The sequence below is a fragment of the Numida meleagris genome, chromosome 4 (genome assembly GCF_002078875.1).
Source record: "Numida meleagris isolate 19003 breed g44 Domestic line chromosome 4, NumMel1.0, whole genome shotgun sequence".
Lineage (NCBI taxonomy): Eukaryota > Metazoa > Chordata > Aves > Galliformes > Numididae > Numida > Numida meleagris.
Window position 1 is genome coordinate 11,090,379 of NC_034412.1, and position 16,640 is coordinate 11,107,018.

Genomic DNA, 16,640 nt, shown 5'->3' on the forward strand with positions numbered 1-16,640 from the left:
ATTCATTGGTTTTTCTTTTCTTTCCCAGAGCCTAAAGCAAGTTGCAGATTAGGTCGGTCTGCATCCACATCAGGTGTGCCTCCTCCATCTGTTACTCCGCTCAGGCAAGCCAGTGATCTTCAGCCGAGCCAGGTACCATCATTAGCCAATCGGGAATGACTTCATGTGCTGCAATATGCCAAATGTTTCTCACCTCTGTGTCTTTCATTTGTTACAGTAGATGAGTTTTTGTTTTCTTGTCTTTATTTTCTGTGTGTGCGTGCATTTGTGTGTGCGCATCTCTCATTGGTAACGAAGTTCCACTGGGTATGGCCAGTAGAATTTTCTTTGCCCTTAATTCCTTGTATCCTTTTCTGTCTTCATTCTGTAATATAAATGTAGTAAAACTGTACTGTATGAATTGGCTGGATTTTTTATTTTTTCATGTTTTCTGTACTTTTTTTACTGTCTTCAAAATTTATCAAACTTTGATAAATTTAATCTATGTTTAAGTGTAAATTTCTTTTAAATGTCTTGTCTAAAGCACTTGCACCAATGTTTGTCAATGACTTGTACATACCTTTGACGTCTCCCAGTTGTACTATAATATTTGTGCCAGTCTTACATTTGTTTTGAGCTCAGTGCATGATTGTATTACACAGTCCTGAAAACTGCTCTTACAGCAAGTTGTTTTATTTAGTTAAGGCAGCTAGACTCTCTTCAGCTAGAGGCCATGTAAAACTTACAGGACTATTAAATAGTCTGCTGTAGTTATATTTATTGTATATTGTTAAGAACCAAAAACTGAACCAGAGGGGTAAATCTTCCTTGTATTTTAACCAGATATACTTTTTTTTCCCCATCAAAAACAATGATGCTACACAGACCCTTGAAAAAGAAATTGAAGTGTTTGGCAAATTTATCCAATAGAGAGAAAACAGAAAAGAATTAAAGACGTGAGAAACCTATACTTACCTTTATTTTATATGCTAATACTGATACTGTATCATTTCACTGCACAGACCTGTATTATTAGTTTGACAGAACTAACTGCTGAGAGTAGTAATTGAGAGAAAAGGTTTCACTTATACATCATGTGAATAGCTTCTGTCAAGCTCCAAGCACTCCAGTATTGTGTCACTTGTGTGTACGTGTATGGGACTGCACATCGCTGTATATGAGTGAGGGTGTGCATATATACAGACATAAACATACATGTATATATGTGCACATATATATATGTATGCTAACACACGCAAGCACTCTTATTTAGATGGTGAATTCTTGATTGGCTTTTGGGGAATTAGTCCCCATAATCCTACTGAACTTCAATGAGATCTCAGTGGTAAACTTCCTTGGGGCTACTTTGCAGTTAATTCCCTTTGTAGGTTCCTTGTTGCTCCTTGGTGAGAAGCTCCTGGCCAAAGCAGAAAACAGAAGAGTAAGGTCAATTTACTCAACCCAGAGCGCAAAGTACTTGTTAGGAAGGTTATATTTGCATAGCCTAATCCATACTGGTTGATATTATTTGACTGGCAAAACTGTACTGGTTTTGAGTCCTGCTGGACACAATGCATTGCACGTTTCTGAAACATATTTTACATAAAACCAAAACCATAACAGAGATTTAAAATGATAACCCATTTAAATACTAAGTATTTTTTTTAATCTGAGGAAGAAATTAAGGTAATTTTACTTTCGAAGGTTTTGAGTATCCCCAGTGTTCAAATAGTGTATGTTTTCTCATAAAACAGGTCTCACAGCAGACATGATGATTTGCTGGTTATTCAGTGCAAAGGCACCTTGGGTGTTTTGAAGGCATTTTAGTCTCTCAGTTCATATTAAGAGCTAAACAATAAGCCTTGAAAGCAGAAGCTGATGTGATAGAAGAGATAATGAGCCTCTTAGAAGCTGCAGCCAGGGTTCACTGAAACTGTGGAGGAAAATTCCACTTCACTTCATACAGAAGAAAAGAACAAAGATGATAAGAGGAATTTTCAAGTGACTGTAGAAGGTGTTCTTGTTAATTGAACAATGTGTGTATGGTATGGGCGTGTCTTCATGAAAAACCACAAATCTGGTGAAAACTGTCTCTGCCCTCAGGACTGCCCTCCAGTTGTCAACTGCTTACTCTCAATCTATTAAGTTGCCATTTATTATGAATGCATAATTTTGTAAAGGTGTGGTTTGACCCCGGTTCTGGGGAAAGACAGAAGTCTCATTATCTCTTTGGCATATGCAAACATTGCTTCAATTGTTTTCTTTATCTGCCCGCTCTATCTTAATGTGCAATTAATCTATGATGGGTGAAATGTGTTTGGAAATGCCTGGGTCGTTAGCCCATTCTGAGTCTGACAAATTGTGGCATACAGGGTATTTGTTTTTGTGTGCTGTGGCTATTGATTGTATTGACACTGGTTTCCTTAACTACATCATAATCAGCAGTTAGTCTTTCTGAAAGAAGAGGATGCTTTCTGTTACTCGCCTCTGAGCTGAGATGGACACAGCTGATGCTCACACAGGGATACAAGATTGAGGAGTACATCTGGGAAAGGGCACCTTACTGGACTGATCGGTTTTCTCAAATCTTCCAGGATCCCAAACTAACGTTTTTCCAAAACATTTAACTTATTTGAGCTCTTACATAATGATTCGTGTAAATAGTGAGAATGCGTAGTAATTCAAGACAGGTCTGAATTAAGAAAAAACAAATCTTAATTCCAGTCAAATACTGGCTAGTTGTGTAACTGTTGACATTTAACTCCTGTATGCCTTAAATTCTTTTTTGTTTATTGGTATAGGAGCTGTAAGGATAAACTAGCTAATGTTTATGGAACATATTTATGGCATATGGATTGTAAGCGTTACATTACTTAAAAAGAAAGGGCTTATAAGCAGAGATGAATTATGTGGCTGATCTCTGTTGGAGAACATTTAGAAATTTGTAGTGCAGTCGTCCCCAGCAGTTACAGAGCAAGTTACAGACAAGCAGAGGCAGACAGGAAGCATGCTGTTCTATATTATGTCTGGTAAATGGCAAGGGGGTTTTGAAAGATGGCTGCTGGAAGTAACCTTGGATTAAGTAAAAAAATAGACTCCATTTAAACTGAAGGATAAAAAAAAGTTTATCTTGGAACTGGAGTTATTAACTGTGTAAGAACAAAATGTTAGAAATTAAGGAAGTAGAAAAGGAAGACAACTGGAGAGTGTAAAACTGAAATATGGCAGTAGCATAGAATATTTTTGAGCTACAGAAGTGACAAATAGCTGTATATGCTAAATGCATATCCTGATATAAATATGTATCCTGAAGAGGAGAATGTAAGCAGTGGAGAACTGTTCTATGTATCATAGAATGTGATCCCCTGTAAAGAGAGCTACAGGGAATGGGAAAATGTTCTAGAAAGTAAAGAAAGTTACATCTTGATCTTAGACATCAAGAAACATGTGGATAAAACTAGAAACAGTGGAAGTCCATCTGAATTTGGCCTTTATACTGAAGTGCAGACAAGTATCAGTCTTTTGTTTCTACCCAAGGAGACAGAGATCAGTAGAAGTTAACCATTATGTGAGATTTCTAAAGTAGAAATTAAATACAGTCTCAGGATGGCTTGGTAAATAAATGATCTCCCTTACTGCTGTAACCTCTGAGCCTCATGCCTAAGACTTTTATATCAGGCATGCTGAGGTGTTTCATTCTGCAATGGCAAATGCTCAGGCATGTCAAAGCACACCAGTAGTGAAAAAAATGGTTCACGTGTGCAAAGTAAGCAAGATTTGGAGCCACAGATACCACTGCAATACAGTGATGTTTCCCTGCCCCCTATCATCCTCCATATCTTCATCTCAGGGTATGGAAGGGTTACATGCTATGGATGGGTTCAAAAATCCCTGTCATATGCAGAATATGTGTACTGAGCACACTCATTACAAAAGAGGAAAATGTTTCAAGCAGCCTACACTGTGGAAATCCCTCTGCTGGATAGCAGAGCATCTCAAATCTATATTCTTAATGCGCATAAAACCATCTAGGTTACTGCTAGGCTTAATTCCATTTTAAGGAAAAGGAACCAACGTAACTATCTCTAGACTTCTTTGCTGCAAATGAATTTTGCAAAGTGAAATTTATTTTCATTAAGATGTAGGCAGCTGTTGGAAAGTCATGTTTATTAAGATGCATATGAGCACAATAGTGCATGTTACAACAACACATCCTGAAGGAATGATCCGTGTGTTTATGAGATCCGCAACCTGAGAGAAAACACACCCTTCGATAACAAAACTCCTGGTAGTTAGATGGCCGTATTTCAGCTTTTCTGCTGAAGCACAGCCTCTTTTCAGATGTTTCCACAAAGCTGTGTACTTATCTGCAAACATGCAGCCTCTCCTCATGCTGCCCCTTAGTTCCTTGCTTTTCAGTGGGAAGGCAGCACTCTAGTTCCTCTCCTGCTGTCTCCCTGTGGCATGCTGTACTCACCTCTGGAAGGCTGGCATGCCTGCAAGGCCTGGTGCCTTCCTGTTGGGAGGTCTGGGCAATGATACCTATTGCCAATTTTAGCAAGGAAAGAAGATTTAAACTTTAAAGTGATGATGAAAGTTAAATATGGACACCATCCTGAGATTAGAAGGAATAAGTCAGCAGAAGGAATAAAAATACATGAAGAGCTATGAATTAAAGGGTCTTCACTTGTGTTGAAGAAAAGGCTAGAAAACATATAAAATCAGCACTGAGCTTTTTGTGGCCTTTCCCCCCTTAACGTGGCTCAGCTCACTGCTTCCATGGTATCTGCCTCAGCCTACAGCAGGCTGGGGCTGTGTTTCTTTGCCCTGGCGGCCCCCCAGCAGGGGGCACAGCATGGAGCGCCCAGGCAGGGACACCAGGACAGACAGTTCCCGAAGATGAGCGGCCTTCACTGACTGCTCTGCCTCAACCCAGTGCTGCAAAGGGGAGAGAAGCCTCTTCACAGCACGGACGCCGCTGTGTAGTTACCGTCTTGCACCAAATGAAGGCACTCCATAATACTGTGTTTGTGTCTTTGATGGGCAACAATTCAGATACTTATGTTTGGTGTTTGAACCCGCTAACAAAGCTGTTTCCAGGAAGTGAAAATCCAGGCTTTGCAGAGTCCTGAAAGCAAGAAATCGGGGTTTTTCTGTTGTAGTTTTCTGTTTTCTGCACATGAAGTAAGGAGACAGAAAGCAGAATGACTGCTTTAAATCTGCATCTGAAAGACGTTTATGAAGGTTTCTCCTCTTCAAGGAGACACATTGTTGCATTTTTACACCTCTGTGGCTTGTATCTCGCTGTTCATTGTTCAGGCAGAGGTTACAGAGGTTACCGTTGTTACATGACAGGGCCCGCGCCTTGGGCGTGGATCCGGATGCGGCCTGCCCGCGAGGCTCCGGCTTCCTCGGCCCCGGCGCGCTGCAGCCTAGCGAGGCCCGGTGCGGTCCAGCAAGGCCCGGCCCTGCCCAGCGCGGCGCTGGGCGAGCTCATGGCGCCGCCTGGCGGCCCCCGGCCGCGTCTCTTCCCCTGCGGCACGGGGCCGCTCGGCCCTCGGCGCTGGCGGTGGCGAGACCCAGCGGGGCCAATTCCGCAGCTTGAGGGAACATTCTTGAGGAAACGTTCCTAGAACAATGCTCTGTGGTTTAAGTGCAGTATGAGCTCATTGAAAGAAATTCACAAAACTTAGGAGAAATAATTTAGAGTTGAATCTTAACAGTTACGGAGCACTCCCAAGCATTGCAGCTCAGTATTTGTCTCATGCCTCAGTGCATGAATAATGCTGTTCTGGGTCAACTAAGTATCACAAACCCAGTTCTTAATGTCTCTGGCCTTAGTTGTGTATACAAAGCATATTATAGTCCTTGTATGCTTTATAAGCATTGTGTTCACCCTTTAATGAATGAATGCAAGAAGGTTAAATAGTTACTATTACAGCTGTAATTATTTTTGAAGGCACCTAGACAAAAAACTTCCCCAATGACTTGGCATTATCATGCTTTAGTTGGTAATTGTGTCTGAAAGCATATGGGCTCTCTATTACTCCAAGCACAAACAATACATCTGTGCTCTTCCATTATTCTCGGCTTAAAGTTGCAATTTTCCCAGCATCACTGTACCAGAGTTCAAAGCAGTCAGCAAACACCTCGCACTTGTCAGCCTCTTAGCAGAGCCAGGTGCCTGACTGCCCATTTAACAGGTTCTGCTGCTGAAAAATGAGCATCTACAAATGACAATCCATGCCGTTCCCTGTCTGATCACCGCAGTTGTTTTTTTTTTAAAAAATTCCAGTCTATGAAAAATACAGTAATTGCTGGTAGATGGAGAACTCTGCAGACCTTCAACCTGTCTGAACACCAGCAAAATGGCAACATAAGGAAAAAAGTGCACTAGTGAGAGAATTAGTACCTGATAATAGCATAAATGAGTGCCATCCTTCAGTACTGTAAATCCTTGCTGGATGTAGTTCTTGAAGAATTGCCATCTGAAAGAAACGCAAAACCCAAATGATTCTGCTTTTATCGTTTTAATAGTGCAGGGGTTTTACAATGACAGAACCAATCTCTGTCACACCTGTTCCCTGGGCCAGAGAGAAATTAAGGATCACCCTGGGCTGCTGGTTAAAGGTCTCGGGTGAGACACAGTACCAAATTCCTATTCAAAAGAAGTATCAAGCTACAGTGCTAATTACCACTCTGGTATGGCTCTTCTGTCTCTCCTTTTTTCATCTCATTTTCAAAATTTTTGGAACTATACCGTGCATTTCGGATGTAGGATAGCAAAACACTTAGAACAATTCATGGAATGACAATGATCGTTTTCTTTTCCCAGTGTTTAGATAACAGATGTTCCCCTTCAGACAGTGCAGTGCCTTTGAGATCTGTCTGTATGCTCCTAGAGCCAGGACCGTGGTTGTTCCTTTTTGCTACTTGAAGTTTTTCTTCATTCAAAATGTGTGTCCACAATGTGGGAGCAGCCCCTTAGCCTCTCACTCTAATCAGAAGTCCTGTGGGATTTTGGTCTGCACTTTATATATGCCATTTATTGCTTTGGATGGTAGTTTATGAAGCTATTTAGTAAAAGGGACTTAATTACTCCTTCTGTTTAACCATCACTTTTAATAAGGCTTGGGATAGTCACTAGTTCCAAAACCTGCCTCATGTTCTCCAGTAGGATTTGCCACAATAACATCTAAGAATCATAAATAATGTCCATAATAAATTTGTCTAAGTATTGTAAATAAAGTCCCTATATGTGTAGACAATGTGTAGAACAAATCCTGTCCAAGGTTTTGTAAGCCCAGTGTAACAGATGAGAGAGCAAGCAGCTGTAGAGGGGAACAGACTGGTACATATTCGACTGTCAGGAATTGCTTAAGCTTTGGTTTACTGTGAAATTAGAAAGTGCAAAAAAATGTATGGAATAAAATCCACTGTATCTTTGACAGTGATTTATTCAGTTTTATAAGCCACTAATGTCGTGACATGTATTTGCATGTCTTACATCAGAAAACAAGGTAAATTTAATTAGAAAAAATTACAAATGGTGTCTGTTTCTCAAATGTGCCTCTCATGGAGGGACCCTGTGCCACTCGTGGAGAAGTTGTCAGGGTCTTTTTAGGAGAAAACAAATACAGTCACAGACAGAGTTTTGTGATGGCAGTTTTGCAACTGGTTGGGAGGAAGAAGCCTCCGAGTCCCACCTGTGTGGATGGGCAGGTGTGGAAGAACCCAGAGCAGAGTGCAGAGAAACCCCTGGCACAGCCTTGCTAATGGCATGTGAAGTGTCCCCGCTTCTACCTTGTGATGCTGGATTTGACCAGAGTTTGGCCTGAGCGAATGTGAAAATCCAAGTCATTCTGATCCACGGGAGTCTGCTTACCAAGGACCGTGGGGACTTGGGATTTCTGAGCTTATGCTGGTGCGTTCACAAGGCGCAGTAGAGCCTCGTGCCCGCCAGAGGGAGCGCGTGGATTACTTTAGCCCATCCTTTCCTTTCCCTGCAAGGACAAATATTCTGCACGCACGAAGGAAGAATTCTGCTGTCGTCAGTCCAGCTAAATACACTGACAACATGTTGGATGAGAGCAGCAACGAGAATGTTAATGTTGTAGGGGCAGCTCCGCATCGCATTATGGCATGTTGCAGCCTGAATCTGGTCTTACATAGTCAGTGCATGGGTCCAAAGCCACGCAGATTGTTTCTAAATATATAAACTGCAAACAGAGAACTCTTATTAAAAAAAGAAAGAAAGAAAAGAAAATGCAAACCTTGAAGGGGATGGAATTGCCGCATCCATCATCCCTCACCTCCCAGGCACGCTTGACTGATTGGCACAAGAAGCCAATGTGTCAAAGCCGCCTTCTGTTGGCAGACGGCCCTGCTGCTGCTGTCCCAAAACATTTTCCTCAGCATTTGGCTGGTGTGGTCATGCAGCAGAAGCAGGTCACTGCATTGCTGGGTCCTGTTCTGCCAAGTACTGACTGAAGAGCATGGGAAAGTGCGTGCTGTGCAGCCCAGGCACACACTGCAACTACAACAGGCCCCAAGGCCCAAGCAGGATCTGATGGCTGTGCTCCGTGTTACCCCTCCAGCTTGGGGCTGCTGCAGACCTATGGAACTGCTGGGGGCACTGCACAGCACACAGGTCTGTGGTTGCACAGCAGCAGTGCTTCTCTGAGGTGCCTGCTGGTTTTGCAAAGGTGTCAGTTGTCATAGCCATTTGGGACATGTAGTTTTAGGATAGGACGCAAAGGAGACGTGTTGAGAAGCACGTCAGCTTTAGCAAGTATACTGCTGCAGAAGGAAGGTGCTGGACACAGTAGCAGAGTGATCAGTTCTTTCAGTCTCTAGCACCAGGTCTATGTTTTGTCTGCATACCTTTCTTCACCCCTCAAGCTCCAGCGTGGCATTATTTACAATATATTGAAGGAGAGCAGGAGGCAGAATACTGCATCCTCTTATTCTGATCTCTTGTGCTTGGATGGGTTTTGTAAGCTTGTCAGCAGAGTAGAGAAGAGATTTGTTCCCTCACATTAGTAGCTGAAACTTTTCAAATACAATAATATTTGGAGAAGGAATGAAATGCAGTGTTTATAGGAGTTTTCACTTCACTCATCTTTTTTTCCTATCTTTACCTGGTAGTTTTTCAGATCTGGCCATTTACTTTTTTAAAGAGAGAGCAGTCATGAGAAGATTTCATCTATGTGTTGAGTTGGGACAGTGTGTTTCAGTAGTTTGAAAAACAGTCTTAGCTCAACTGGGAAATGTGTGAGGAAGGAAGCGGCAGGCGAAGCAGCACAATGCATGTGGCTGTTCCCTGGAAGGTGACTGACACTCACAGCCCCTGGAAGCTACTGAGATGTTCAGAACATCAGCAGGAGGACAAGGAAACAGGCAGGTCTAACCCATTGTACATCCTAGATTGTGAGGGAAAGGAAGAAGGTTCTCAGCGTACTTAAAGGCAAAGCAGACCGTGGGCACAAGCAGTGCTTTTATCAACAAAAAGGAAAGAAAGTAGTGAGGAGATGAAAAGAAAGGAAGCAGTGAAGGGCAGCAACCCAAGGGCTCACTTTTATGCCTTCTCTTTTAGGACTTTTGTATGGCTGCGTGCCTCTGGAGCCCTGCAAAGAGGGCTCAGACATGGGGACAGCAGCCAAAGCGCAGCCCTTCCAGCCAGTCCTTCTTTTTGAGGGCCAGAGTTGTGCATAAGGGTGCAGAAATTAATGTGATGTCCTCATCACAGAAATTTAGAACTAATATTCCCAATAAAAGGCTTAGTCCATGAGATGGAGAAATGAATGCCTTAAAAGTCTTAATGTTTAATAGAACAAATGTTACTAAGCTATACCTCCTGCAGCTTGTGAAACAGAATTAGTGAGATCACTGTCCTATCCTGCCTTCAACAAGAAACTAAAAATTAATTGGAAGTTCTTCATCTCCAGCTCCTACAGCATTGTACATGGTTCTACTGAAAACAATTAAAAACTTACCATAATATTAAACAAATATATAGTGTAGTTATGTGAAATTATTTCAGTCTAAGCATCCATAAGTTGCCTACAAAGAATTTCATTTGGTAGCATTCCTTCCTCTTCAGAGAATCTCACTTTAAGGCATTTCTCATAAATTTGCTTATTCTCTTCTACAGTTTGTAAATTCACTTCAGAACTTGATCTGAGACTTTTGTGTGCAACCAATTAGCTTAGTCACATTAAGAAGGATACAGTACCAGGACAATAACAATTGCAAAGTTTATTTCAAATGCTGTTGCAACCACTATTAAAGACATTGTGCCTTGGTTTAAAAAAAAAAAAATTAAAGAACAAAAACAGAAGCATGCAATTTGCTTTTATTCCCTTTTCTGTGTGTATTTATGTTTAACTCAGGGGAAGAATTTTATAATATTCTTAAAGGAAAAATAGAAATAAAAATGGCATGGATTCATGAAAGCATGGGTTTATATGTAGGCATTCTCTGTAAATGAACCAACCATTCTGTACTCTGTGTAGAACAACCTTTTCTGTCTGCTCGTGCACATTTCAGTTACCTCCATGCACTCCCACTTGTCTTACCTTTTTTGTATATGAACAGAGTGTATTGTACCATGTTTTCTGTTTGAACTGTGTGTGTCTGATGCATAAAACACGACATGGAAAAGCAAGGTTTTCCCCACCATCTGCACTGTCACAAACCATCCAAGCTTTGTTCTCATGGTTGTTGCCATTTCACCAGAATCTTTCGATGTTTGTATAGCCTTATACAGTATATTGCACTTACTGTACCTGTATAGTATCTCGTCTGTATACTGTATGCACATAAATATGTATATTCACTCATGTATGTATGTATAGTATGTTTATATACCTATGTATATGTATGTGCGTTTGTTCATAGTCTTTCACTAGAAATGTGTGGCTATTCATATACATCCTGTGTATGCCAACTATGGAGAAGTATGAATGCCAGCACCCACTTTTGATAACTTACTTTTATCCTCATTTTGTCTTGTTAAACGATGAAAATAAAAATGTCATGTATTTTAAATGAGATCTTTAAAAGATTATTATTTTTACTAATTTAAAGTTTCCGGTTCTTCAGTAAGTAGATAGATATATATAACAGAACCAAAATTGCAAAGATACTTGTATTTTTCATGACAGCTTTTTATGGTTGAAAAATACTGGATAACAGTCCACGCTCTGTAGGCTTGATTCACTGTATTTTACGCTGGCCAGGTGTCACTCAGTTTGGAAATGCCCTTACCCAACCGGGCTCTCATGCAGCAAATCCCAACTCTGTACACAAAGAGGACTTGCACATATAAATACTGGATAGAGAAGGGCCTTACTCAGCCTGGAAAGAAAAGTGTCTCCAGTGCAGGTGAATTCTAGGAGTAGGTTTCAATATCACACTTTATGAATCAATTTAATAGGAACATTTTGGAAAAGGTTTGTCAGCTATGGTTTCAAAATGCCTCTTATGCTTTGCAGTCTGCAGCAGCATACAATGCCAGTCGATTAGGCATTTATTGAAACAGATAACGATCGTTTACTGGACCTTTACTCAATCACCACACAACTGAATATAGGCTCAGTTAACTTGCCTTGAGCCAGAAGGGCATGGGCTTATCTTGCATAGCAGAATGTCCCTGTAAATCAAGGGGTCAATTGATACATACTTTCCAGTTGCGTGTGTATTTGTTCTTCACTGAAGTGGAGCTTCAGTGACAATCATATATGTTTCTGTCTGAGGCCTGAGAGTGATAAATTTGCTTCCTTTAACATTAGTCTTATCATCATATTATATTGTTCAGCCAGACCAGTCTCTGTGCATAGTACGTTACTGCAGCAGAGTGGCAGCAGCTACTCAGAAAAAAATTTTAGAAGACAGATCTTATGCAGGAAATAGTAAGGAATTTGTAGCCTGACAGAGACACTGTTATGAAGAACCTTCACCCCAAACAGAATCACGTCACAGAAAATCCTTTTCATTTTTTTCTATTCAGTTACAAGGTTAAATTCTGACCTCACTCACATCAAGGGCAAATTCCCATTTCACTCATAAACTACAACTGGAATGTCCAAGGAATGCTTTTTCTCAACAAAAAATAGGATGGGGAAAGGATATATCCCATTAAGCGAGCTTTGTGTGCATGGTCCAGCAGACCAATCTTAAGCCTTTTCAAGACAATGGTAATTAATGGTCTCTTGGGTTGCGTTGGCCCATCTCTTTTTTACAATCTGGAAAAGCACAATTAGTATCTGGGCTTCATAATAACTATTGTATAATTTACATCTGAGTCACAACATGAAGGAGTAAAAATGAGAAAAGACAATGGCAATATTATTATTTAAAAAATAATAACAATAAATTACGGCTCTTGCTTGATTTCTGCACCGAACTTTAAAACACAAACCACAGAGAAATAGCAGGTTTTTGCTGGTTGGCAATTTGTTCTCTTATGTTACAGGGGATATGTGTGTGCAGTTTAACATGGAGTAGAATATTTGGTGTATAACCTATTGTCTTCAGCCATTCCTTACAAGATGGGTGTTTAAAATTCCTGGGGAGACCTGATCTGGAGCCAAGCTGCTGCCATCAGCTGGAGCCACTTCTGCCTGATGGTTCATGGGTTCACACGAATGAAGCTGTGGTTCAGCACACTGCTGTTAGAGGTTTAGTCTGTTGCAGTCTTCTCAGTGAATTAATGCTAAACCAGTGTTCCGCTGAATCAGCAAATGCCATCCAGTTGGAGATTGCCTTTTAAACAGAAAAAGCAGAAGTAACATATGGCAACCACTGCACCTAGTGAATCCCACTTTCTAAAATCTTCATGTGCCAGTCTAAATTTCTTGCTTGTATTTCAGCTCTGTCAGTAAATCATGATTAAATTAGATTTAGGTACTATATTATTTAGCAATTCCTTGTATATATGAGATTGCATGATGTTGCTCTGAGGCTGGAGTAGATGTAGTATCGCATACTGGGAAAGGCTCTCAAATATGGATTCTTTAGAAACTGTCAGTACAGTTTGTAAGTCCAGTATCTGTCTATTAACTGCATTTCAGATTGGGGTTAGTGCGCTTAGATCACCGAATACTAAACAAGAAGATCTGAAGAGAGCGGCCTTTCAGAGCTGAGGCATTCTCCCTTAATACATTATTATTATTATTTTTTACTATATTTAAAATGATTCTTATGACCATTTTCTTGAAAATAGTAGAAAAATGCAAAGACTTAGTGGCTTTGCTGAAGAGTTGGTGGCGAAGTTCTTCAGCTGTCATGGCAATAAAGGTAATAGTTAAATCAAATGCTGGCATCAGGAGGAAGAGTACTGAAGTTCATGCATTTATTTCTGGCTTGGGTAAAATGATGTCCAATAAATTGGGGAAACTAATTGATTTTGTGTTTTCTCCATGTCACTTTTTAAATATCTTTAGACTTGGCCACAGTGTCCACTTTCTCTTAGTTCTTCAAGTATTGGTATTGTTTCCACTCATTTTCTTTATTCATAGTTCAGTTTTTCTGTCCTCCTTGGTCACTAGTGGATGACAAGAAACAATGACCTTGAGTTTGTACTCTGCTGCCTTCAGCTCCTTTCTACACAAGAGCTTTTGCAGTCTGCGAGGGTTGGATCTTGAGGAGATAAGGATCTTGCCCACCAGCTGCTCTCCTTGCTCTGTGCCACATCTTAACTCAAAGGAGGAGGTGCTGTTCATCTCAGCATGAAATTTAAAACCTGACAGTTTTCCAAAACTACCATGATTTAGAGCAAGAGTGTTCTGTACTGTGGACATGCTTGGTCATAGGCTGGGCCGGCTGCAGTAGTCATTGAGGTCACTGCTTCAAACCATCCTTCTATTTTAAGACTGGTAGATGTGCAGTTAAGGCACGCATGTTGGAGTAGCAACTCTCAACAAGAGGAGGAGGTGGGGAGACAGGGTTAGCAACCTGTTAATGAAGTCTGGGACTTTAAAGTGTTACACTGCAATGCAGTTAGCACAAGGTCTCTGTATCACTGAACTCTCACAAAGACTGGATGTTCTGTCCTTTGTGCCTCCTATGATTGACCTAATACAATATTGAATTTTTCTTTCTATTTTGCAGTGAACGAGAGGATGTGTCATGGTGGGTTGCTTGAGTTCTACATTTATTGCTTAGCAAAGGCATACATTAAGCTTTGATTTTTCATAAGTAATCTCAATAGAAATGCACTTTGTGATGATCCACTGCATAAATGAGATGCATGAGACAACTTTACACAATGTATCCAGTATGAGTTGTTCTACAGCCTCTTACTTTAAGCATACCAGCATTTACAGGATGCGCTACCTAACAGCAAATCAAGCAGTACATTTCAGACAGTTGTTTGGCATAAAAAAAAAAATAGATGAGAAGGATAGAAGGTTACAAATATGTTACTAATGCAAGATCAGGAACATCTATAGTGAGACTGCCAGCATGAAAACCAACTGCAATATGGTGAATTTATCCTTTAAGTTTTCTTTATTGATAGCCTCAGCAATAATCTGAGGGTAGCCAGAAAACTTGAAGCATAGGAGTGTGTGCAGTGCTGATTCTGTACAAAGTAGCTGTGGCATTTAGTAATTGGAAGCAATGAATCATGAAACAGGAGGTCTGGAGTCAGAGGTGCTGATGGTTTACTAACTATTTGCTAATTTAATTTTTAGGTATGTGTTAATTGTTCATAACCTTGAATCTTCGGGAATTCTTTGAGTTCCAAAGATTCTTGTTAACTGCTTTTAAGTAGTGGATTAGTCAGACCACAGAGGGCAATGTAATAAGTCTTTTAGCAACTCCTGTATTTAGAAAAGGTGCCCAGACTTCTCTTACGATATTGCACCGTGTAATTGCAGGAGCTGCATGAAGTGGTAGAACAGTTTTTACAGGGAGTCTAGTTATGTTTTGTTTTGTTTTTCTGTAGTGGTATCATTTGTAAGAAAACATGTTCCCAGAAATTTAGAAATACAGAATAATGGAAATCAAAACATTAAACTCAGCAACTCCAAATGTTAAAATGGCCTTAAAATGCAATGCATATGCGGTTTTAGAAGTTGAAATAGCAGGTGTCAGTGAAATCCTTTAAATATGCGGTGCAAGATTACAAATATTTTGTTAAAACTGTTGTGCAAATGGAATTCTTTCCCAATCCTTAAAAATATTATCACCTGGATTCTAGCACCAAGATGCCGAAACTGTGTGATAACACCTACGTTATTTCTGCCACAGCAGAATTGACAGGTTGACTGGCAAGTGTTCATTTCCAGATTGGTGCCAGTAACATTAGAGATGTTTCTATAAAAACAGAAAATTGGCTTTTAGTGGCTTGCATTGAATTAGAAATATAAAGGGGAAAATTCTTGAGAAAGCTGAAAACGCACATCTTCTTCCATTTCTGGTGTGTTGTGTGTGTCAATCAGAAATGTACTGCTAGCAAAGTTTATAAAAACATATGCTTAGTACAGGCCATTGATACATGTTTCTATGCCTTTTCCAGTTAATATTCCTCCCAGTTCAAGGAAAAAATGGAAGTTTCCTTGTGTGTCCTAAAAATAGTTTGTGAAGGAAGCGAGAGGGCAGTCTGTGTGGCGCTTAGCGCGGCGTGTGCCTGTGCTTGCAATGCGGGTACAGGAATGCACAGGGCTCACTGCGGTGCGGCTGCGGGGCTGGGAGGACACTTCTAGAAAACACCTTGGATGCTTCCGGAGGCAAATTTGCAATTGTGTTCTCAGGTGTCCCTGGGAACGTTACCATGCACTGACTGCATGGCGAGTGTCTGCTTTCACAGCTCACCTTGCACACACTATGTGTTCCTGAACATGCTGTTACTTTTAATCACCTCTGTATTAATAACCAATTGTTTTGAATTTAGCGGTAACGGGGGAGCTGGGTAGCAGTACAGAGCTGTGTGAATGACTGAGTGGGCTGGGTCAAATTACACCATCTTTTATGTCAATATTGTGCCAGAGGAATGGCGGCAGATGTAGCCTGTAGCTTTACGCTCACTTCCTGGCTTTTACAGCCGCTGGAAGTAACAACATTTAATTGCAGTGCAATGGTTATAGCTAACAGTTAGCAACAGAAACCTTGTCATTTTCCAAATGCTTTTCAGAAGGCTTTTAAGAACATTTGGAGGGTTTTTACTGTTTGTTTGAACAAACTGTAGTCAAGTTCTTGGACCCCTGAAGTTGTTGGGCACACTCCTGCTGGCATTAGATGGGCAAGGATCTCGGTGCCCAGAGCCTTTGAAACCTGATTCCTGCTGAACTCTTACACTGGACAACTCCCCTTTTGTGAAGGTGTGCTAAGAGGATCTCCACATCTAGCTAAGACTGTCAGATAGCACATCATGGGCTAACTCTTGCTACTTAGCGTAGCCCACTGCCACCTGCAGCCATGGCACACAGCTGCCTCCTAGGAGCCATCCTCCTGAGTGGAAGCACCTTGGAGACACCTCCCGGCCAGCTGGCTGGGACCCATGTGCATGAGAGAAGGCACCATCAAGTGTTTCAGTGGGAAAGAGAGTTTGGAAGTTCCTGTATGAGCACAGGCAAGAGGGAAGAGGGAGGCAGTACCTTTTGCTCCCCGAGGATGGTAAGTGGCTTTCAGAAAGCCTTTTTGCTTTACTTCTTGTA

The 16,640-nt window shown here is 40.9% G+C and overlaps 1 protein-coding gene across 3 annotated transcripts in view; it reads left to right on the forward strand.

The window, feature by feature from the left end:
• Nucleotides 1-16,640, forward strand: part of LOC110398530 (neuronal tyrosine-phosphorylated phosphoinositide-3-kinase adapter 1-like) — a 32,174-nt gene that overhangs the window by 8,654 nt on the left and 6,880 nt on the right. For 2 of the 3 annotated variants that reach the window (XR_002438450.1, XR_002438449.1), the window contains exon 2: nucleotides 29-16,599. Coding sequence is in view for 1 of the 3 variants with exons in the window: in XM_021396252.1 (XP_021251927.1) it covers nucleotides 29-132 (104 nt within the window). In the remaining 2 variants the exon portion in view is untranslated. The remainder of the gene's footprint in view (nucleotides 1-28; nucleotides 16,600-16,640) is intronic. The other variant, XM_021396252.1, reaches the window with a different exon arrangement.